The sequence below is a fragment of the Gossypium arboreum genome, chromosome 4 (assembly GCF_025698485.1).
Source record: "Gossypium arboreum isolate Shixiya-1 chromosome 4, ASM2569848v2, whole genome shotgun sequence".
NCBI classification, from domain to species: domain Eukaryota; kingdom Viridiplantae; phylum Streptophyta; class Magnoliopsida; order Malvales; family Malvaceae; genus Gossypium; species Gossypium arboreum.
Window position 1 is genome coordinate 87,305,050 of NC_069073.1, and position 23,483 is coordinate 87,328,532.

The window sequence follows — 23,483 nt, forward strand, 5'->3', positions numbered from 1 at the left end:
TCTGTTGACACTTGCTTGAAACTTACTAAGCATTGTAATGCTTACTCCGTGTACTTTGTTTCCTCTGTTTTATAGATCTCATTTGGAAGCTACAGGCTCGGGGATCGTCAAGAACTAGTCACACTATCACTATCCTTTGTTTGGTACTGCTATGTTTTGGAATATCTTATGGCATGTATAGAATAGACTAGTAGTGAGAGGATATCTTGGTTAATGTATAGGACTACCCTTTTGTTGTAGGTCATGTACCCTTCGGTTTTGTGTAAATTTGGATAGCCATGCGAAAATGGCTTAGATATACTTTGATCATAGCTTTATAATCGTTTGTATGTTGTTTGTCAAGAGGTACGGAAATGTTGGTAACGGTTAGCCATGGGAATGGTCATTCATGATCACTTTTGGTATATGTATGACAAACTCTAGCTGATCCATGGAGGATCATGAAATAGGTAAAGTTTACCTTAAAAATAGATGTTGGTAGCAGCAGTGATGTGAATGTGAAAAATCACTAAAAATAGTATAAAGGGAATTAAATAGTGAATAAATTATGTAGTCGAACCTTGGTGAATCTATTTTCATAGGAAAGTAACGAAACGATCATATGAACAGTATGTTAAGAGATATTTAAGTTTTCGTGAGACAGGGCCAGAACGGTTTCTGGATTCCCTGTTCCGACTTTGGAAATTTATTGTAAATTAACCAGAGATAGTTCGGAGTCATGCCATATATGTATAGATTCCTCTTTGAGTCTAGTTTCTATAGAAACAAACGGCATCAGTATTGAAGCCCTGTACAGGGAGATATCCAGGTCGTAATGTATGAAGGTCAGTGTAGTCGCACCCTGTAACAGGGGAGACTTTAACTAATAAACTGTACTAATTGGCCTGACCAATAATTCTAGAAAAAAATTTGTAGATGCATATATGAGTCTAGTTTCAGGGAAAAATTACAAAACTGGTTTTCGAGTCTTGGAACTCAAGATATGATTTTTAAAGTGACAGTGACGCAGTTAGCCAACTGCCTGGAAAATTTTTTAAAATGGACTGTGAAAGTGAATGGTTTAAGCGTTAACCCTCGTGTCCGAATCCGCAGCGGACTCGGTGCGGGTGTTACAATTTTATTGGTATCAGAGCTACGGTTTAGTCGATTCTAGGACTAACGTAGCACGCGTGAGTCTATTTATACATGCCATAAAGTGATAAAATGATAGTGTGATGATTTTTGACTATTAAAATGTGGTTGCCTTGTATTGTAATGAATCTTGATCCCGATCGAGCTGTAGCAAGCTTCTGACTATGAGAATTTGTGATATAACTTCACTTAGATATGCCTAAATTATTAAGTTGATCAGGTACGTATCATGTACTCGTATTTGAATTTCGATTTGGATTGAATTAAGTGTATAAGCGATGCAATTTTGAAAGAGTGTTATGACTATAAATGTGATTTTTGTATGTGGCTATGGAACTGGAAGTTGAATGGTCGATAAGCATGTTGTGTTTGTATTCAAGTAATGTAAATGATATACAAATGTGTATTGCTATATGTGTATATGTACATGAGAATTGAGAGTGATGTATCCGGGCTAGGCCCCGAAGAGCAATCATACTGGTGACGTGTATTCGGGCCTTCGTGCCTAGTAGGCTTCATGCCGGTAATTTGAGCAAAGTTTAAGTGTTCATTTCTATACAAATTCAAACTTAAATGAGATGATATGTTTAAAAGTGTACATATATGATGTTTTATAGACTTGGTTAAGTCCTTTCAATGGGTAATAACGAATGAATATGGGCATTACGTGTGCGAATGATTAGAGGCACTATGTTTGCGAGATCAGTAATCGAGGCACTATGTGTGCTAGATCAGTAATCGAGGCATTATGTGTGCGAGATCAGTAATCGAGGCACTATGTGTGCGAGATCAGTAATCGAGGCACTATGTGTGCGAGATCGAGAATCGAGGCACTATGTGTGCGAGATCGAGAATCGAGGCACTATGTGTGCGCGATCGATGAATTGAGGCCGTGTGTGTGCGAGTTTTCAACGAGCACTAAGTGTGTGAAATGGGACTCATGTAAGACCTCGTGCTGGGACGAAGGCATTGATTTGAGATGTTGTGTAAGACCATGTCTAGGACATGGCACCGACTCGATATGTGATAACATGTAAAAACATAGTTGGACTATGGCTTTAAGTAAATGACTTACTCAGACAAGTACGACGCTCCTTAAGTTGACTAATGTTAAGAAGTAGAATTGAAGTTAGATGTTGAATTTTAATTAGATACTGATATTCGGTATTTGAGTTTGAATCGGGGATTAATAGATATAAATTAGTGATTAATTATTGTCTCGGCTGTAATTTTGTTATAAGTGGATACAAAAAAAATGTGTGGATATGTTGTTAAGGAATGGATTTACGTTATGTACACGTAAGTGCTTAGTTGAAAATGTGTTATGGATTTAGTCTATGAGATTCTCGGCATATGAAATTATATGTGCTAATTGCTGAATGGACACTATTTTGTTAACCTTGTTCAAGAAATTACTTTGATTAAGTTTCGACATTCGGAAGTTTGTAAGAATTTTTGATGAATGCTGATAATTTTGGATATACGAGTTATGCGCTAGAATAAATCTTATGCCAGTGTGTTATATTAAGCTTACGCCTAATCGACTATATACGGGTAACGTTAACTATGATTGAATGTGCTAAATGAATTCAATGTTCAGGTATGTGGAAGTTGATTTTCTGTTGGAAAGAGGTTAAGTTGAATAGTGAGATATGATGGAATTATAAAGGATATTTATTGGGATGTTTGAGTATATGTGTACTTTACGTCAGAGTTCTGACTTATACATGAATGAAAATGTGGGTTACAAATATGTGGGATAATGATATGAATTATACATGTTAATATGTGATTTATATGTGTTTGAAATGCATTTGTGAATTAAATTAAGTGATTATTGCTTATGAAATCCAGGAAATGAGATATATGTGCATACTGGTAGAAATGTTAATGTATTTGTTTTAAGATAAGAAAATGCATTTATAGATCGATGCGAAATCAATAATGAATTACAATTGCTATCTATGAGCTAATGTCTTTGTGGATATAATTCAATAAGAGGACATTATCCTAACCTAGGCATCGGTAGAAATTTTCGGGGACGAAAATCCCTAAAGTGGGGGAGAGTTGTGACACCCCTAAAGTGACCCCAGTCGGAAAGTGGTTTCGGGACCACAAAATCGAGTCATAAAAATAATTAACCATTATAGTTGATGCTCATTATATGTACATATGCATGTGTGAAAATTTCATGTTTGAATTTTGTTAATTGTAAGTGAATTTTATCAAATAGGACTTATGTGAGAAAATTTAGAAATGTGCTAGGCAAATGTAAAGTGGCCTAATAATGCATGTTGCGAAAAAGATGGGTTTGCATGGCAAATTACCCAAAATTAAGCATAGTGGCCGGCCATGCTATGGGTGGAAACATGTTGGAAACATGTTGTGTTAGTGTGTTATGTTAGAAAGAATAAAATAAGAGGTTAGTATTAAAGAAATGAAAAGAGAGGGTGATGAAAAAAAAAAGTTGTCTCACCTTGCTCCTCCATTGCCGTGACTTGGGGAGGGAGAAGAAAGTTAGGTTGCTTTAATTTTTAGCTTAGAAGATGGCAAGAAGGAGGAAAAACTATGATTTTAGCTAGTTAGGTAGCTGAAATTTCAAGTAACTCAGTAAAACATCGAAGAAGAAGAAGAGGGTGCAACAAAAGAAAAATGGAGATAGCTTGCATGTTGAAGGAAACTAAGGATTTAGCTTGTTTAGGAGTTGTATCCTAAGTTGGTAAGTTTTCCAAGCTCTCTTCTATCTATAACTTTGTTTTAAAGAAAATGATGATGTATTGTGGTTGGAAGGCATGAATGTGGGTTGTAGAAAAGAAAAGCTCTTAGATTAGTTGTAAAAAAATTACTATCGTCCAATTTTGTACCTTCGTTATGCTGTCCAAAATTTGAACAAATTAATGGTTCTATTTTCATGCCGATTAGGGGTTGATAAATTGAGTTTAATAGCTAAAATATTATGTTAATCTTACTAAGTTTCAATTGTTAGTAGTGACGTAACCATTTGACCATTAAATGCATAAATGACTGCTGGAAATTTCAGCTTGAAAACAAATTGTTCCAGCATGTAAATGCTGATTTGAATGTGCTGTAAAATGTGAAGAAATTGGTCTGCTGCATGCTTGAAATAAAAGAAAATAATGCTTGCTGTCCAGATTGAAATTTTGCTAGAAGGTTGAACAATTGTTGTTCAAATGAAATTTTGGAGTGTTTAATGGACTCCATGTTGCCAAAATTTTCATGAATAGAAATTTCTAAGCTTAAATTGTAAGAAATTGAGTTGTGTGGTTTAAATTGTCAAAGATGCATTTGGCAATTGATTATAATTTGTTAAAGGGTGTAAAGTATTGATAGTTCTAAATGGTACATAGTTAAATGAAGATGGAAGCTCGATAAACTTTTTATTTAGAATGGAAGTAGGAGAAGTGTGTATTCGGCCATGTTGTGATTGAGTTGAATTTGAATGGTGATTGCCAAATGTGATTGTTAAGTGAATAATATTAGTTAAGTACTTAAGCAATCTATTGTTTTACTTAAGCTTAAGAGCAAAGAGGATCAAAGTCGGATAGGGAAAAGAGAAAGTAAAGCGAATAGCCGTGGACATCTAATCGTCGACCACTTCGAGGTAAGTTTTAAGCGATTAATCGTTGAGTAAATTCAATCATAATAGGACATAATGAGTTGATTTGATAAGATATGATGTGGCCATGATATGTCTTAACTCAAATGGTAAGTTCATAGGTGTTTGGACTTGGAAATTTAAGAGCAAATTGTAATAATTTGCTTTGGACAGCAACAGTAACGTGATTTTAGAAAATCACTATAAATTGTTGGTGTGGAATTATAGGCTGAACAAGATATGTAATCGAAGCTTAGTTGGTCTAGTTTCTTATAAAAGAGACCGTGGAAGCAAAGAAATTTCCTATAAAGAGATATTTAAAGTAATGGGACAGTGTCGAAATGACTCGGAATCCCTGTTCTGTTTTTGGAAAATCATTATAATTTGTACAAAAATGGTTATAAGATAAGATTTATATGCTTAGACTCCTTAATGAGTCTAGTTTCAAATTGAATCAAATAGAACACATTATGAATTCTGTACAATGAAAAATTTGATTTGTAGCGAAGAGTGGTCAGATTAGTCAAACAGTGAAACAGGGGAAACTTTAAGAAAAATCTGGTATTGATTGGCCAAACCTAAAATTCTGAAAATTTTATGGGTGAAAGATACATGAGTCTACATTCGGGGAAAATTAACGGCAATTGATTTTAAGTTTTGTAGCTCCAGTTATAAACAACTTAGTGACTGTTGGTCAGGAAAACTGCTTGTAGTGAATATGTGATTTTGTTGTAAACTTCGATGAAACTATTTGAGTTGCTTATAAGCTAATGCTGAAATTGATGTACAAGAAAAATATGAAATATGTATGATATACATATATGTGTGATAAGGCCGAATGGCCAATGTGATGAATGTGAAAGTGCATACGTGTGATAAGGCCTAATGGCCGATGTGATGAATGTGAAAGTGTATGTATATGTGATAAGGCCTAATGGCCGATGTGGTGAATGTGAAAGTGTATATATATGTGATAAGGCCTAATGGCGTATATGTGATAAGGCCTAATGGCCGATGTGGTGAATGTGAAAGTGTATATATATGTGATAAGGCCTAATGGCTAATGTAAAATATATGTGTGATATGCATATGTGGTAAAGCCGAATGGCTAATGTGAATGTTGTAACATGTGATTAAATGTACATGAAACTTGGAATATGTTCCGGGTGAGACCCGATGACTACGTGTGGAGATTATGACCGGGTAAGACCCGATGACTACATGTGGAGATTATGACCGGGTAAGACCCGATGACTACGTGTGGAGATTATGTCTAGGTAAGACTTGTAATAAGAATTGCTTATAAATATACATAATGCGAAAGGTTAAACAGTATGTACTCCAAGTTTATATGTGAGCTTGATTTAAACTAAACCATAAGGTAGTTATGTGATGTATCGAGAGCAATCTATGAGACTATTCCTATGATTATGATGAGATGTGCATATTCGGATAAAGGGTGGTATACCGAAGGAAGGGTGAAATAAAAATACGAACAACTATGTTATAACTTGATTGTTATCTGTTGACACTTGCTTGAAACTTACTAAGCATTGTAATGCTTACTCGTGTACTTTGTTTCCTCTGTTTTATAGATCTCATTTGGAAGCTACAGGCTGGGGATCGTCAAGAACTAGTCACACTATCACTATCCTTTGTTTGGTACTGCTATGTTTTGGAATATCTTATGGCATGTATAGAATAGACTAGTAGTGAGAGGATATCTTGGTTAATGTATAAGACTACCCTTTTGTTGTAGGTCATGTACCCTTCGGTTTTGTGTAAATTTGGATAGCCATGCGAAAATGGCTTAGATATACTTTGATCATAGCTTTATAATCGTTTGTATGTTGTTTGTCAAGAGGTGCGGAAATGTTGGTAACGGTTAGCCATGGGAATGGTCATTCATGATCACTTTTGGTATATGTATGACAAACTCTAGCTGATCCATGGAGGATCATGAAATAGGTAAAGTTTACCTTAAAAATAGATGTTGGTAGCAGCAGTGATGTGAATGTGAAAAATCACTAAAAATAGTATAAAGGGAATTAAATAGTGAATAAATTATGTAGTCGAACCTTGGTGAATCTATTTTCATAGGAAAGTAACGAAACGATCATATGAACAGTATGTTAAGAGATATTTAAGTTTTCGTGAGACAGGGCCAGAACGGTTTCTGGATTCCCTGTTCCGACTTTGGAAATTCATTGTAAATTAACCAGAGATAATTCGGAGTCATGCCATATATGTATAGATTCCTCTTTGAGTCTAGTTTCTATAGAAACAAACAGCATCAGTATTGAAGCCCTGTACAGGGAGATATCCAGGTCGTAATGTATGAAGGTCAGTGTAGTCGCACCCTGTAATAGGGGAGACTTTAACTAATAAACTGTACTAATTTGCCTGACCAATAATTCTAGAAAAAAAATTTTAGATGCATATATGAGTCTAGTTTCAGGGAAAAATTACAAAATTGGTTTTCGAGTCTTGGAACTCAAGATATGATTTTTAAAGTGACAGTGACACAGTTAGCCAACTGCCTGGAAAATTTTTTTAAAATGGACTGTGAAAGTGAATGGTTTAAGCCGTTAACCCCTCGTGTCCGACTCCGGCAGCGGACTCGGGTACGGGGTGTTACACTGCTCCCGTTGCTCTGCATGCATGATAGCCCATTCTCGCCACTCCTTTGGCATTGTCCTTCTTGGCATAGCCCCCTAATCCGCCTACCTGTGACATAAAGACATAAAGGTAAGTTAAATTTACCTAACATAAAGGTAAGTTAAATTTACCTAAGTCTTATTCAAGAATATATATCTCTTTGTTCTTATTTTTCAGCTTGACTCTGGCGAATATGTCTCCAAGATTCTATTCATCATTCCATAGTTATCATACCTCGCATAACGATCATAATTTTCCTTTCACCTCGTTATTACATTGTTCACATTCTTCATCTTGTCCATTCACGATTCTTTAACCTTTCCTGTTACAGAGGACCATACAAACAGAACACTCTTGATTCGCCGCTCACGCTGATGTGTTGTTCTTACCTTGATACTATATGGGGTTTGCCTTAACACTTCATACAGAACTTCTCTTTTAGAGTTTTCCATACTTATCGTTCCTTCAGAAGACTTCATACGTCATTTTATCAAAGTTCACCATGGGTTCCTTTCTTTACGTTCAAAGTCCACCACAAAAACGTTTCTTTCAAATGGTCGCCACAAGGACCATTCTTTAGACTACGCCACTAAGGCATTCCTTTTCAGAGATAGCCACAAAGGCTTTAGAGGTTTGCAATAGAGGCATTTTCTTGTAAAGGTTTGCTGCATAGTCTTACCTTTCCTAAACTTTGCTATAAAAGCATTCCTTAACATTCAATACTAGCCACAAAGGCTTTCCTGTCCAGAGTTTTGCCACAAAAGAGTTCTATAACTATTGTTTTAAATGATAGGGATGTTCCTAAACTCACACTTAGTGAGGTTTGCCCCTCATCATTCTAGGACACACAGAGAACCACATTAGGTAATAACATTCATTAAATTTTCCCATATGATGTCATAACTTACTAGTTACAGTCTTACACGATATGGTCTCCTTTCCATATGATGCCATAACCCACAAGTTATGGTCTTACACGATATGTTCTTCTTTAGTGCCACGGTCATAGACTTGTCCTTTCAGATATTCGTGTTTTTAGTCTCGACGGACCCCTTTAGATGACTCCAGAGACAGACTCAAACTCATTATGTATCGACTCACTCATGGCAAACATTCTTATGCTTACCAGACACACATGCACTTTTTATCAAACTCATTCTTATTTTCAGACATAATCACACTATAGTCATTCATATTTATAGGTCTTACTTTTTTATCAGATTCGTCCCATCACAATTTACTAGTTTCATCTCATGCTTTGGCCACTTAGCATAGAAGTTTCTAGAAGGCATGCAATGCATGCAAGAGTTAGCTTAAAGACTCACCCAGAAAGTTCATACCTTTCTACAAATTGATTTCACCTGCATACTCTTTAGTCCACTTCTAAATCATGAAAATTTCCATATATACTTTCTTTGTTCTTGCATCATTTCTCCTAAGTTTTACTCGTCTACTGGACATTTCAAATTTATCCTATGTAATCTACTTGAAGATCACTTATCGCAGCCTAAAACTAGATCTGAACATTTGACATGTAACCAGAAGCACCCACTGCTTATGAAACATAGAAACATCATCAAAACCAGTTCACATACATTTTTACCATCATCACAAGCACATACATTTTTACCATCATCACAAGCATAGACAAACCCCATACAAAGCCCCTCTCTTTTAATCTTACTGTTTAACCATAGTTAACAGACTTTCTCTTATAGAATTCCACATGTATAACTATAATATTTACCCAGGATACGAAATAATCTTCTACTTAAGCTCAGATCTTTAGTTCTAGCTTAATAATAGAAAACTTTAGTCAGCTTCCAAAGAAAACCACAACAACTTTTCAACAGAAGAAGAATGAAGGAAGTAGAAAATCCCATTTTCTTAAGTTCATACATAAATATATATACAAGACTTATGTCCTCAAAGTATAACCAGACATGTGTCACATTCCTCCAGGATTACCTTTATTAATGGTCTATAGCTGTAAATGAAAATCCAATATTTTATTTACCCAATTATTCATCCTGTTGATTTTTAACCAACTTACCTTGTAACTTAACTTGCACAGTGCTCTAGACAAGTAAGGCGCACTACACTTCCGGCTTGCACTCATTCCATACTTACCCCTTTCACTTGGTTTACATCTTGTTTCAAATAACATAGAAGTCTAACATTGTGCGCCCATCCTGAGCGCCAAAAGAAATACTTGGGCGAATACTACCACGCCAAACTGACTATTTAGGTCTACGCGTCAGAACCTTGAATCTGCTGAAATTGGGGTGTTACACATGCGATATCGCAATGTCACTTGCTGCTTAATGAAGTCGCGATGTGAGGAATGCGAGGTCGCACCATCGTAAGCTAAGGTTGGAACGTTGCGACTCCAAAGTTGCAACGTCACCTACTGGACGTCCCAAAAACCCTTCAAAATTTCCTATAAATTCCTTAAAATCATAGCATACATATAAAATATTTTAAAACCGCCCAAAAACATGTTTCAAATTAAAAATCACAGGATATGAGCTTATTTAGCTACAAAAATAGTTTAAAGATTTATCTATAATATATACGTATAAACACAAGTTTGAGAAATTTTTTGAAATGACGAGAATACTCTCTATCTATTATATTACTAAGTTGACATTGACAATAACTTTTATTTTATTTTTTACCTAAAATAATTTTGCATTTAACATATTATTGTAATACTATTTATTATGAATAATAATTAAAATGATATTAATTGATGTGGTAAATATAAAATATTAGGTTACATATCATCAATAATGTTTTATAAAAATAGTAATAGAGTTTCTTATTTATTTAAGCTATGTTGAATAATAATAGATCAAATTTAAAATGATTTTATTTTTTAATATTAATTAATAAATATAATTAATAATAGCTAAAGTCATATAAAATAATACAATAAATATAACAATTTTTATTCATTTAATTGTAGAGTTGAATGATTATAGATAAGGTTATATTAATTATATTTATCATTGTAATATTAAATTTGGGTTAAATATAAAATTAGTGTTCAAATTTGTCCACTTCTCTCAAATTGGTACTTATGATTTTATTTTCTCAGATAGGTACTCAAATTTTTTTTTTCGTCAACTAAATCGGTACTCGAGTCTAACGCCATTAAGCTTAGGACATATGGCAGAATAAAACTATGACATGTGACATAAATGACCTCATGATGATGTCATAATCTAAAAAAAACTTATTTTTCTTTTGACTTTTTTCTCCCCCAACTCTGTCATTTCTTCTTCTCCTCCTCCTCATTTTTCTTCTTCTTCTTCTTTTTCTTTTTTTTCTTCTTTCTCCCCCAAATCTCTTTCATTTCTCTTTTTCTCATATGTTTAAATCTAAAAAACTTTCATTCTTTTTAATCAAAAGCTTCTTCTTTGTTTCTTCTTTCTGTAAAAATTTCTTTTTGTTAAGCTACTCTTTTCAATTATTTCATATTATCAGTTTTTATTTTTATTTTTTAAAAAGAAGGAAGGGAAAAAATTGAGGGAGGGTTTTACATTCGAGGGGATTTTAGGATGAAAGAACAATTGAATTCAGATCTGCCTGACCCGAGAAATGAAATGGACTCAGATTACTCACATGGTTCTACTGGTTCTGGTGGTGATTTTGATTTCGCTTTCAACAATAGTAATTTCTCCAACTGGCTTCTTCAAATCGAGATTATGGGAGGGCCATCAAATTGTCTTCCTAATAGAGAAGGTTGTACTAGTATCACCAATTGGGCTCGACACCGTAAACAGCACTGAGAGGATATGAAGAAGGAAAATGGTTTGTTAATTCTCCCTCGTTTGCTTATGTTTGGTTAACTGTGAAAATGAAACAATATTTTAAAGAATTAGTAATAAATCAATTGAAGCTTACTTTGTATTTAAGCTTTCTTTGTGAACCCTAATTTGAAAAAGAGAATGAAAATGAAAATTAAGGCTATACTAATTTTTGGAAATTGAAGGAAATTTTGATCAATTATATTCAAAATTGTTTATCTTTCATATTTTTTTATGAAATCAACAACAACAACAATAACAATTAGTTAAACCCTAAAGAAGAAAAAGATAAGAGACAACTGCAGGATTAGTATCTTGGGAGAAATTGAAGAAACCCTAATTGAATACTCAACCAAAAAGGTTAAGTCTTGAAAATATCGAAGAAGCAATCTTCCATAGATTATGTAGATAGCAAAAAATGGGGATTTTGGTAGTGATTGGATGGTGAAAAATTACGGAAAATTTTGGGGGTTTGAAGCAAGAAAAGAATAAACAAAACAAATAGAAGAGAGGTAGAAGACAAAGAGATAAGGTAGATATGGTAAAAGGAAAAAATGAAAGAAAAAAAAAAGAAATAATAAAAAGTTGTAACAGCCAAGAGGTAAAAGAAGACAACGGGGAAAGAAAATTTCTAAGGAAAAAAATAAATGAAAAGGTTTTTAAAAATATAAAATGAAATGGAAAATCATTAAAAAGGGAACAGCCTTGCAGACCAAAGAGAATGACACATGGCAGCATGCGAGTGGCCAGTGCTACCACATCAATAAAATTTTTGGCATCGTTAGGCTTAGGTACCAAATTAGTGGATAGAAATAAAGTTTGGGTACCAATCTGAGATTAAAAAAAATCATGAGTATCAATCTGGGAGAAGTGGATAGGTTCGGGTACCAACTTTATATTTAACCTTATTAAATTTTCATTAATAAAAACTAAAAATTATATAAACTAATATAATAAATATAAAAAAATAGGGGTAAACTATCAAAATATCACTTTTGTTTGTTTTAGGTTATATTTTAGTCACTTACGTTATCGTGTTGTAACATTTTAGTCATTTGAGCATTAATATTATTTTAATATTATTTTTATTGTTTTCTCCTATTTTGCTACCATTTTACTATTATGTTGCTACTATTTTGTTGTTATTGTTTAGATATTGTATAAAACTTATTTTATTATTAATTTTGTTATTATTTTAAAGACATTTGTTAATTTTGTTATTATTTTAGAGGTATTTGCTTATTAAGTTGCATCTATCTTAGTGTTACTTAAGTATACATATTTTTAAAATTTATTTCCAATTTGTTAGGAAATATTTATTTTGATTTTATAATATTTTTAAAATTTATTTTTAATTTGTTGAAAAATATTTATTTTGATCTTTTAGTATTTTTTATACATTATACATATTTTAAAATTATATAAAAATTAATATGAACAAGTCGAGTTTTAACATTTTAACCAGATTGAGCATGGGCAAAATTTTATACCCATTTTTCGGACCAAGCCCAAAACTAATAAATAAACTTAAATTTTTAATTGAATCCAACTCAACCCAGCCCATACATACTTCTACTAGAGATCCAACCCATTTTCTAAACTATACTTATTTTTTTGTCGAAATTATCTTTTGAATTTATATTTTTCTCAAACTTATATTTTTATTCAAGTAATCCTAAATCCAAACTAATCTTTTAAAAACAAAAAGGAGAAGAAGCGGTCTCAAAACAAGCAGAACCGAAAATGGCGATGACGGGACCGATGGCAAAGGGAGAGATCGTTTACAAAATGTACAGGGCTTATCACCCTTGCTGCACCTTCACTTACACTGGTGCAAGATCCGAGGCCTAGAGCATTCTATCAGGTCGCATGAACGCTTTGGTCGGCCTTTCCTCCGCCGTCCCTCATGCGGCCCAATTCTCTGGTTCCACGTCGTCTCTGTACGAGAAGGAATGGCCGCCACTCCTGTCATTAAACTTTGCAGTCAACGGAGACCTGATGTCAACATTTTGATGACAACGACGAAAGTTTCCGCATTGTAAGACGTCGCCTTAAATTTCGGCTTTTTTTTTTTAATTAATCTGGTTACGAGCGCTACAGGTTAGCTAGTTTAGTTTAAGAGTTTTTTAGTATATTAGGCAATAATTTATTCTAACTGCAATGACTTGTCTGCACGGTAACCGTATGTAAAACAAAACCCGACAACCACAACCACAAGGCTCTTGTTATGGGGACCCACTGGCTTTTGAGTTTGAAGTAGATAAAAGCACAAATAAGCCACACGATAGCTTTGGCTTTGGTTGCAGACTGTTGACAATGGCTACTTCTTCGCTCATTTCCTCCCCATCACTTCTTCCAACTAAGCCCTTAACAATTCATCGCCAAAATCAGTATCATAACACGACAACCTTCAGAAATCGAACATCCTTCAAGGTTCTAGCTGCCAAGCTTCCTGCTGGTGTACGTTCTTGGTTTTTTCCTGGCTTCTTATTGTTTTTATCTTTTATCTATACTGGTATTTGTTTCTGTAAAAAAAGAAAAAAAAAGGAATTCAGGTTGAAGTGCCAAAAGTAGAGCCCAAATTCAAAGCACCATTTCTGTTTTTATCTTCCATCTATACTGGGTTTTTGTTTACAAAAAAATTTGTTTCTGTAAAAGAAAATTCAGGTTGAAGTGCCAAAAGTAGAACCAAAATTCAAAGCACCATTTCTTGGATTTACGAGGACAGCTGAAATATGGAATTCCCGGGCTTGTATGATTGGCATAATTGGTATTTTCATTGTAGAACTGGTAAGACACCTTTTCTGTATCGGCCAATGGCAATAGAGTTATATGCTAAAACTTTGGCAATAGAGATAATTGTGTGGGCTTTTGCGTTTTGCAGATTATAAACAAGGGAATACTTCAGACAATTGGGGTAGATGTCGGCAAAGGTCTTGACATTCCTCTGTAAAGATTCAACCCAAGGAAACAAGCACGATAGCTCTATCTAAATGGCGCTTTATTGTGAACAAGTAAACATATTTTTGTTGTATTAAAAATCACAACACATTATGTATTCCATATCTTAATTCTGTAACACTTTTGACTATCATATGAAGTACTTCATGTTTGCCGTGTTCAAGCTTCAAATTCTCAGTTTTGAAAGTACAATCTAATTTTTTAAATCATAAGCTTTTGACATGTTTGTATACCCTACAAGAAAGATAAGGTCATATCGCATTAAACTTAGGTATAGCAGTTTATAGATGTTTCTCTTCTATTGCACACAATCATCATCCGACAATCTGCTGAATATTAACTTATTGCTAAGGATATTCTGACAAAACTAACCAGATGAAGAAACTATAGTGCAATCTAACATTCCTGTTCCAGCATCTCAGAAATTTCGAATACTTATTTGTCAATGCACAACCAAAGCATAATTAATTACTGCATTTGAGAAAACACAAGATGATCTACAGCACTCGGCTGATTCGTGCATCTATAACTGGCACCTTACTTGAAGGCTCTGAGATGTCCAATACATCAGTGAGTGACATTCGACGGTTACTCCATACAGCTTCTGCCCATGTTTTCATTTTCTCACCTTCTGTCTTCCTGTTCTGTTGAACACAAAGTACTTCTGCATACCCAACTGCACAAATCAACCGACTAGATTACTGCAGTGCACAAAGGAATTAAATTTAAACACAAATTTCTTGTTAGCATTGCACCATGCTCAATTTTTAAGATATGCTGCTGTTGTAATTGTGTAAAATGCTAGCCATGTCACACCAAATTTTAGGGCATATCATTGCACGGACTGTTAACTCCCCGCACGTAATGCAAAACAAGATGTGCAACAATACGACATACCTCTTGCAAGGGCTAAAATATCCCCCCTGTCCAGTTTCGTCTCTGCACCTACGCAATGAAAAGAGAAAATAGTCAAACATTCAATTGCTTAAACACCTAGGAAGACCAAAAGAGAAATATTCTAATATTCCAAACCTTTAGACTCCAACGGTGGAGCTTTTAGAAATTCTATTGCCCTTCTGTAAAGTCCCTGCCAGCCAGAAATTATCGAATCAATACAACACGTAAGCTCTTAGATTTAAACGGTGGGCTACAATAAATCTGGGAAAGTACATCACTATCTTATTTTTTTCAACCCAAATTTTAATCCTAAACAATCTAGATCAGCTATAAGACCTTCCTCTACAATGTCTGGTCTATAGCCATCTTAGATCCTAATATTGAAGATGGTATACATGCAAACACCAATACTCAAACATAGAACAAGGCAGCTCATATAGATAGATCAATAATTTTTCAGTAATTGAGATGTACTACATTTACATATTATCCACTTTAACATTCAAACCTCTAATCAGAAGCCATTCTAAATTTTTCTTCTTTTCTTACTGGATTACACAGCATCCAGTCTCCCCTCTTTTGCAGTTTTCTTTTAACAAATTGAAAGAGAATGGAAACAAAAAACGCAGCAAGGAGATCTGTGTCCTACAACTGACTAAACCAAGCAAGACTTCAAAAACAGATAAATAAATATAGACTAATGAAGCAAAGCCCTTAATTAAATACACAAGGTGGAAGTTCTGACCTCTTGAATTAGAAGAGAGCTTGATCGCTCTTGTCTTGCTTTGTTCCGATACATCAGAGCTATGCAGGTTAAGACAACACCAACCTTCGGATGACTAGATCCTGCATGAAGTCAATAAATCTCAGGGAAGATAAATGATGCAATTAGCAAGCAGAACAACTCAAAGTGTAAAACACTAGATTTTATGCAGATAAATATATATACACATATATCCAAATTTACACACCAAAGTATTCTTCTGTTTTAGTTAGTGCCTTTGTCAATATCTCCTCTGCAGCACCAAAATTCCTGAACCACAGGTTGTTGCAGACATTGATAAGAAAAAAGTGTTGCAACAGATAAAGAAACAAAGATATTAACAAGTAACCATAAAATCACCCCATGTGTGACTCAAGTTGCCCCAAGGCAAAGGTTGCAGCGAGCAAAACTTCATCTGAAGCCATATTACAAATTGCCAAGGTATTCATGTCACTAAAATCTTCATTTTTGGGCACCCCTTCAATTATGTTTTGGTATAATTCTTTGGCCAGAGAAAATTGTTGTGTAGCATGTAGAAATTCTCCATAAGATAAAACAGCAGTGCCTGAATTGCCCAACAGCAAATATCATACACGACTCTCTTCTATAGTCAATTAGCAACTAAGAAACTGAAAGACCCTCACCATTCCTAGCTTCAGTATCTTGGACTCCATGAAAAAATGATTCGGCTGCAAATTGGATGCAGCTCACATTCAGTATTCACACAAATCAAGGAGACAACAAAAAATTGAACCAAAACTTGGGCCATGTCTTTACTTTACCTGACTCAAGGTTACCAGTGACAAGCTCAACTAGCCCCTTCACTGCTTTAGCACGAACAATCAAAGATTCTTTGCTCCCACCATTACTTCTTAAATCATCTTTATGCAAAAACTCTAAGCATTTATCTGCGAGCACTGATGAAGTATCATCCTATATAGAGAGAACCATCTCCATATAAATTGAAATCATATATGCTACATGTCATTAGTCTAAACTAAAAAAGTAGTAATTGAGGGATTCACCTACCTGGCCCAACTGCAAATAAAGACCAACAAGAGTTTCCGTAGCAGCAACTATACCAAATACCAGATATAGTGAATACCCTTTTATTCCAAACAAGAAATAGTCGGAAGATGTAAATTGAAACAGTAAAATTTTACCTCTAACACCCAAGGAGGAACGCGTTAAACCCTGAACTCCATGCAGCTTTTCAATTGCTTCTTCAAATCTTCCTCTAAAACCGATCATCATCAGTTCCCAATAAAAATAAATAAATAAATAAAATGGGAAAGAAAAAAAAAAGTAAAGAAGCCGAGAAAGAATTACCTTTCATATAACAAATTAGACATTGCAAGTAACACCGTTCCAATAGAATTTTGAGCAAATTGACCTTCACTTTCACTTGACTGAGTAGAAAGACACTGCTCCAATATCAACATGCCTTGAGCATATGATTCATCTACCAAAACCAATCACTCATAATTTAAAAACAAAATATAGATTTAGACAAAGAATGAAAGACCATTAAAAATAAATAATTAAATAAAAACTATACTCGTTACCAGTTCAGAAATGGGAACACTAGCTAAATGGATGATAGTATAAACCTGATTTCTGGGACCTGGCATGTGAGAGAGCGTAATTGATCATCTGAACAGCGACTGGGTTGGAACTGGGACCGTTGGTTCCATCGTGGAGGAATCTCAAAGGCTGCGATGAAGTTGCAGCTACTGAGGAAGTTCGAGACAGGGAAATGACCAATTTCGATAGCTTAACTGCTGCATGAATCATCGGTGATGGTTGCTTTTATTTGTTGCTAAAACCCTAATTTTAATGATCAGAAGGGTTTTTGTTTATCCTTATTACTTACGAGTTGCTAGGACACAAGAAAATGAAGCTAGCTAGAGCCTTTGCCTCCCTTAATTTTCTTGCATGTTAACGTGGTCTCATCTAAACGACGCCGTTTCCCTTTTTTTTAATTTTATTTTTAAACTCTACATTTGTGATTCAGACTTTTATAAGTTTTGATTTTCGATATCAAAAATAAAATATTTGCATATGGGCACTACTGTCAATAACTACTTTCATTTTTAGTCACTCAACTTTAATAAGTTTTCATTTGATCACTCATCATTAATTCAATATTATTGTACACTCACTTTAGTCACCCAACTTTAATAAGTTTTTATTTTGGTAACTCATTTTACCTTTTAAGAATTAATTTTAATTTTTTTCTAGTAAAAAGGAAAAACTAGGGTTTATTGAGTATTAATTTTAGTTTTTTGAAAACAACAATAAATTTATTTTTTAAAAAAGATAAAATGAGTGGTCAAAATGAAAACTTATTAAAGTTGAGTGACTGAAATGAGTGTGCAATAACATTGAATTAACAAGTGACCAAAATGGAAACTTTTTAAGTTTTAAAACTTATCAATATTAAGTGACTAAAGGCTAATTTAGCATTGCTTCTCAAAAACACTTTTGGGCCAAAAAGTACTTTTGAATAAAAACTAAAATTTTTTGCTTATGCTTTTGGTCAAAAAATTGCTTTTGTAAAACTTTTTTTTTTCCCAAAAGCACTTTTGAAAAGCTCAAAAGCATCTTGTTTGGCAATGTTTTTTTATCTTAAAAGTACTTCTAAGAAGCAATACTAAACTGGCCTAAAGCCTCTCAAGGTGCCTTTGAAATCCAAGCAGTCTTGTCCATCTCAAGATAAAAGCAAAAGGAAAATTACTCTAAAGGAGAGGTAAGAAAAGAAGTATCCCTTTTCTTGATTCTAACATTTCAAGTATGTTGGAAGAACGTCTTAAAAATAAGCTAATTTAGTTGCAAAAGGTTAAGTGACCTAAAAAAGCTAATAAAGTTAATGATCCAAACTACTGCAAATATCATCACTTGATCAACCACCCTCTTAAAATGTTCTTCATATTGAAGGATAAATTTTTGTAACTCTATGAAGATGGAAAAATTGAGTTCGAGGAAGAAGCAGTATTGTCGTACTTGACGTCAGTCAAAATGGCTCCTCAACTAAATTTGGTGATAAAGTTTGGCTCTTTTGATCCTATCATTTTGACCCTAGTTGTGAGTTTGAAGGGCAATTTGCAAGAGAATGGGAGCAAGCATCTTCCTAAAAAAGGCAACAATGATTATGCTTGGACACTTGTCACACGTGGAAGAAGTGGAAAGAAGTATCCCCTAAAACTATTAAAAGTCTTGATATCAGCCAAGGCGATCTCGAAATCAGCCAAGTTGTCAAATCCTAGAGTGCCCTAAAGAAAGATGAGGCTAACTAGGTGTGCAAACATAAGAAAGCCATAACATTGACTAAATTCATGCCACCCTCATTCAGAGATGAAGATTTCATCCAAGTGACTTGTTATCATATTGGTTGTGTAACACCCATACCCGACCTATTCTCCAAGTTTGATTTTCCGAATGATACAACTCTTGAATAACTGGTTAACACCTTTGAATTATATTTTCGACTAATTAGCAATACACAATAGTTTAAACTAAAATATACATCTTTTTTTGCTCTTTTTTTTTTAAATCGTTACTTTACATCTTCATTTAATATTTGACTAAAGCTGTGAGGCATAACCTCTAGGAGTGTCCCTCTATACGCAGTTACGACTATCCCTTCATTTTTCTTCAGGTTAGAGAAGTCTACTCGGCCCTCTGCACAATTTTCAAGTGAAAGCTTATTCCTGCAAATAAAACAAACCGTTGGTAAATTGAATAGAATTTAGTGAGTTTCTGCGTGACAACCATATAGAAAAATTTAAATTTAAAAAAATAAACACTAAAGGATATTTTTTCTACTCCCTGGTCACCCTTGGCCATTAGCAGATTGTATCAATATGTCTTTATCTTCCTTTTTTTCTTGAAGCCCACAGTTGATCGACTCCTTAATTTGTAATGTATACATATTCCCTCTGAGGTAGAGGTTCATAAGGAATACAAACTCGAAAACACCTCATCCAAGTTTTTTTTTTCTATTCCCCCTTCGCCGCCTTGGGTGGGAGATTCACATGTCAGTCATTGGCTAACTAATATTGGCGTATTGGGTTTCAAATCCTTACCCTCCCTTTTTCCTAGCAGACTACCCACCCTAGACAAACCTTGGGCGAGTTCCTTCCTTGTCAATCCTAGTAACTCAGCCTTTATCCGCGGACCTTGATGTTTCGCTCCTTCATTTGGTACATCCTCTTGTTCAATAAGCCTTAGAGTCCATTCCATTTAGTGTTCTTTTCCAAAATTCATCACCAAGCTAAGATTTTTCACTTTGTGAAGTCTCATGTTCACCATATCGTGTAACAACCTAGTTTTAGTTAAATCGGAATAGTGGTTTTAAAAACACAAATCGGATGTCAGAAAATTATTTTAATATTATTTTATGTGTTTACAGCATGACAACATGTATGTGTGAAAATTTTGTGAGTTAATTTTATCGTTTAATTGTTCAATTTGAGAAAAATGACTAAATCGCGTAAAATACAAAAGTTGCATTCTACTTGTTTAAAGTGCTTAATTGCTATGGTTTATTAAATGGAAGGTCCTTATGAGGTTATTATACCATTGATAGTGAAATTTGACATAAATGGGCATATATTAGGTGAACTTATAATGGTTTCATTAAGGTTAAATATTTAATTTAAATTTATTAAGTTAGACTAAATAAAACAAAATCAAAAATCATCTCATTTCCTTCATCCATAACCTAATATCAAAATAAAATAAGGCTTTGGAGAGCATTTTAGGGTTCGACACTTGCAAGCTTGATTGGTTAGTGTTTTGAGCTCGATTTTTGATGATTTTTACATTTTTGTGATAGTTGCTTTGAGTACTAACTAGCCTGTGCCCTAATTTTTGAGTTTTTTGGTGATTTTGTGAATTTCCATTGATATATTAAAGTTTTGTTAAGTGATTTTTGACAAAAATGTCAAATAGGGACTTAATTGTGAAAATGTGAAATTGTGTGGCTAAATGTGTAAATAAATGTGAAATATGGGCTGCTAGGGGCACTATGGTAATTCGTCCAAGCATGAGTTTTGTCAAATTTAGTGTAATTTGTGTTTTTGTGAAATAAGGACCAAATTAGAAAAAAATGTAAAACTTTAGGGCTAAAGTGTAAAAATGCCCAAATAGGTATTTTTGGATGAAATTGAATGAATAGGTGATTAAATGAGTTAAATTTTAATTCATATAGTTCAAGAAAGAAAGAAATCAAATTTAGATCGAAGGAAATCGAAAGTTGTCAAGTAGTCGATCTGATTCGTTCAACGTATATACGAGGTAAATTCATATGCAGATAAACACCTTTAAATTGATTTATAAATGTTTATTTGTCATTGAATTGCTATGAATGTTGAACGAGCAAATACGAGCAAGAATCGTCAAAGTTATGATATCTGAAAGTCCCATACGAACCTTAAGAATAGTTAAGGAAACAAATGTCATGACATTAGGTTTACCGAGATGTGATTACATGTAAGACCATGTCTGGGACATTGGCATTGTATTGTGATTACGTGTAAGACCATGTCTGGGACATTGGCATAGTTATATGATTTTGTGTAAGACCATGTTTGGGACATTGGCATCGATATGTGATAACATTTAAGACCATATTTAGGATATGGTATTATACAAGCTATACATGATTTTCGAGTATCCTTAACAATTTTGAAAGGTTCAACGGGCAAAGTCAAGTCGAGAAAGAATGTGTGAACGAGTTAAGTAACTCAGGTATGTATGAGATTCAGACGGGTATTGAAAAGGGAAGTATTTGATGAATTCACATGTGATATTGAATATGTATACATTGGGAAAGGTTTGTAAACTTATATATGCTTATTCATAGTTTGCTTATTTGATGGAAATGGAGTTGAATCATGTGGTAATTTATTTGTATATGGCTTACTAAGCTTTTAAAGCTTACTTTGTGTGTTCTTCCCTGTTTTATAGATTATTAAAGCTAGCTCGGACATCAAGGATCATCAGGAACCATCATCACACTATCGACTACTTGTTGGTACTTTTGGATGCTTTGTAAATATGGTATAAGGCATGTATAAGCTAGTGATATGATAATACGTTTTGAGTTATGATTTTAGCCATGAGATTTGGCTTGTAAATGTTGGTGTGTATTTGGTCATATAAGTTGGCTTAATTCATAAGTTTGATAAGTGATATATGATAAATATAATGCCTTATGTTTTGGCAAGTTTAGTATAGTTCATGTGTTGGCTAGATAGTTAATTGATTTGGCTAATTATCAATGATGTATCATAGTTGAGAAAAAAATGACATCTTATGGCTTAGTTTTAAGATGATGAATTGGTATATTTTGTGGCATGAATTAGTTGATAAAATGATGAGAATATGCATAAGTAAGTTAGGTGAAAAATGTTGGATATGACATATTGATGTGGTATGTTTTTGGTTATGATTTTAGGGGTTGAATGAATGGTTTATAAATGGCATGAAATATGTATAAAATAGCATGCTTTGGTTGCCTTTGACTGTATTGAAATGGTATGAAATGATGTGGTATAGATATGCTTGAGGAGGATGAGAAATATGGCTTAAACCAAGCCTAATTTCGCCCTACACGGTTAAGCATACGGGCGTGTGTTTTGACCGCGTGTCTGCTTTAACTGAGTTAAAACAAGTCAGTAAGTTACACGGCTTAGACACACAGGTGTGTCTACTGGCCGTGTGTGACACACGGGCTGGCAAATAGGCGTGTGGCTGGCCGTGTGACCCAAGTCAGTATACCCCCCAGTTTTCCCACAGCCATGGCACACGGGCGTGTCTTCGACCGTGTGGTGCAAGTCAGTATGTATGTCCTGTTTTCACACAGCCTATGACACGGGCGTGTTTGGTGGCCGTGTGAGGCACAGGGCCTGTTCACACGGGTGTGTGAACCCTGTATGCATAAAAATTTTATAAGTTCCTTAAAGTTTTTAAATGTTATCGGTTTAGTCTCGAACCTCTTTTAAGCATGTTTTAAGGTCTCGTAGAGCCTTATAAGGTACAATATGATTAATTTTTATGTGATAATAGATTCATGTATGAGAATTGTATGTTGTATGTTGTAATTGATTGGTAATGCCTCGTAGCCCTGTTCCGGCTACGGATACAGGTTAGGGGTGTTACTTATCTGCTGAGTATTCATGATGATGCAACTGAGCTACGATTTTTCACTCTTTTACCCCAAGTTAAAGGTCTTAGTGGAAGTTCCCAAGTCTTTTAACCTGACAGGTCGCACTATGTTTACTATCTTGGTGGACTCTCTATGTTGCCATAACCGAGTTATGGACTTACACAGTATACACCATGTTTAATGTCCTGACAGATTCCATTGGTTGTCATAGTCTAAATATGGACTTACATATTGGGATCCCCATGTTTACTGTCCTGGCAAACTATCCATGTTTAATGTCCCGACGGACTATCTATGATGCCATAACGTATTTCAATTATGGTCTTACACAATATAAACCATGTTTATCATCCCGATGGACTACTAAAGGATGTCATAGCGTCTTTCAGTTATGATCTTAGTCCTATTTACCATTCTGGCGCGCTTTCATATGATGTCATAGCTTTTTTTAGCAATGGTCTTACTCATTTCTAT

At 34.3% G+C, this 23,483-nt stretch overlaps 2 protein-coding genes across 4 annotated transcripts; one reads left to right on the forward strand and one right to left on the reverse strand.

Moving 5' to 3' along the window:
* The first annotated feature begins 12,860 nt into the window (after positions 1-12,860).
* On the forward strand, positions 12,861-14,349 carry LOC108460860 (light-harvesting complex-like protein OHP1, chloroplastic). Its single transcript, XM_053027333.1, has 4 exons — positions 12,861-13,255; positions 13,436-13,677; positions 13,885-14,007; positions 14,102-14,349. Exons 2-4 carry the CDS (start codon positions 13,534-13,536, stop codon positions 14,168-14,170), a joined length of 336 nt encoding a protein of 111 aa, XP_052883293.1. The 5' UTR covers positions 12,861-13,255; positions 13,436-13,533; the 3' UTR covers positions 14,171-14,349.
* Positions 14,350-14,402: 53 nt separating this feature from the next.
* Positions 14,403-17,800, reverse strand: LOC108460859 (uncharacterized). 3 transcript variants are annotated; one of them, XM_017760549.2, is made up of 12 exons: positions 17,449-17,800; positions 17,168-17,300; positions 17,002-17,075; positions 16,868-16,914; positions 16,621-16,771; positions 16,483-16,527; positions 16,199-16,403; positions 16,047-16,108; positions 15,821-15,921; positions 15,211-15,265; positions 15,076-15,117; positions 14,403-14,854 (listed from the first exon to the last, which is right to left on the reverse strand). In XM_017760549.2, exons 1-12 carry the CDS (start codon positions 17,630-17,632, stop codon positions 14,676-14,678), a joined length of 1,278 nt encoding a protein of 425 aa, XP_017616038.1. In that variant the 5' UTR covers positions 17,633-17,800; the 3' UTR covers positions 14,403-14,675. The 3 variants fall into 3 exon arrangements, with proteins under 3 accessions (XP_017616038.1, XP_017616037.1, XP_017616036.1); XM_017760548.2 differs by having other exon boundaries at positions 15,076-15,123; positions 17,002-17,069; positions 17,449-17,797; XM_017760547.2 differs by having other exon boundaries at positions 15,076-15,123; positions 17,449-17,797.
* Positions 17,801-23,483: the final 5,683 nt, after the last annotated feature.

Coding starts and splice junctions, on each gene's coding strand:
- LOC108460860 (XM_053027333.1), top strand. CDS start 13,534: ATGGCTACTTCTTCGCTCATTTCCTCCCCATCACTTCTTCCAACTAAG. Junction 13,678..13,884: donor CTGCCAAGCTTCCTGCTGGT/GTACGTTCTTGG, acceptor AAGAAAATTCAG/GTTGAAGTGCCAAAAGTAGA. Junction 14,008..14,101: donor GTATTTTCATTGTAGAACTG/GTAAGACACCTT, acceptor TGCGTTTTGCAG/ATTATAAACAAGGGAATACT.
- LOC108460859 (XM_017760547.2), bottom strand. CDS start 17,632: ATGATTCATGCAGCAGTTAAGCTATCGAAATTGGTCATTTCCCTGTCT. Junction 16,915..17,001: donor TTCCTCCTTGGGTGTTAGAG/GTAAAATTTTAC, acceptor TATTTGGTATAG/TTGCTGCTACGGAAACTCTT. Junction 15,922..16,046: donor TAAAACAGAAGAATACTTTG/GTGTGTAAATTT, acceptor GACTTCATGCAG/GATCTAGTCATCCGAAGGTT.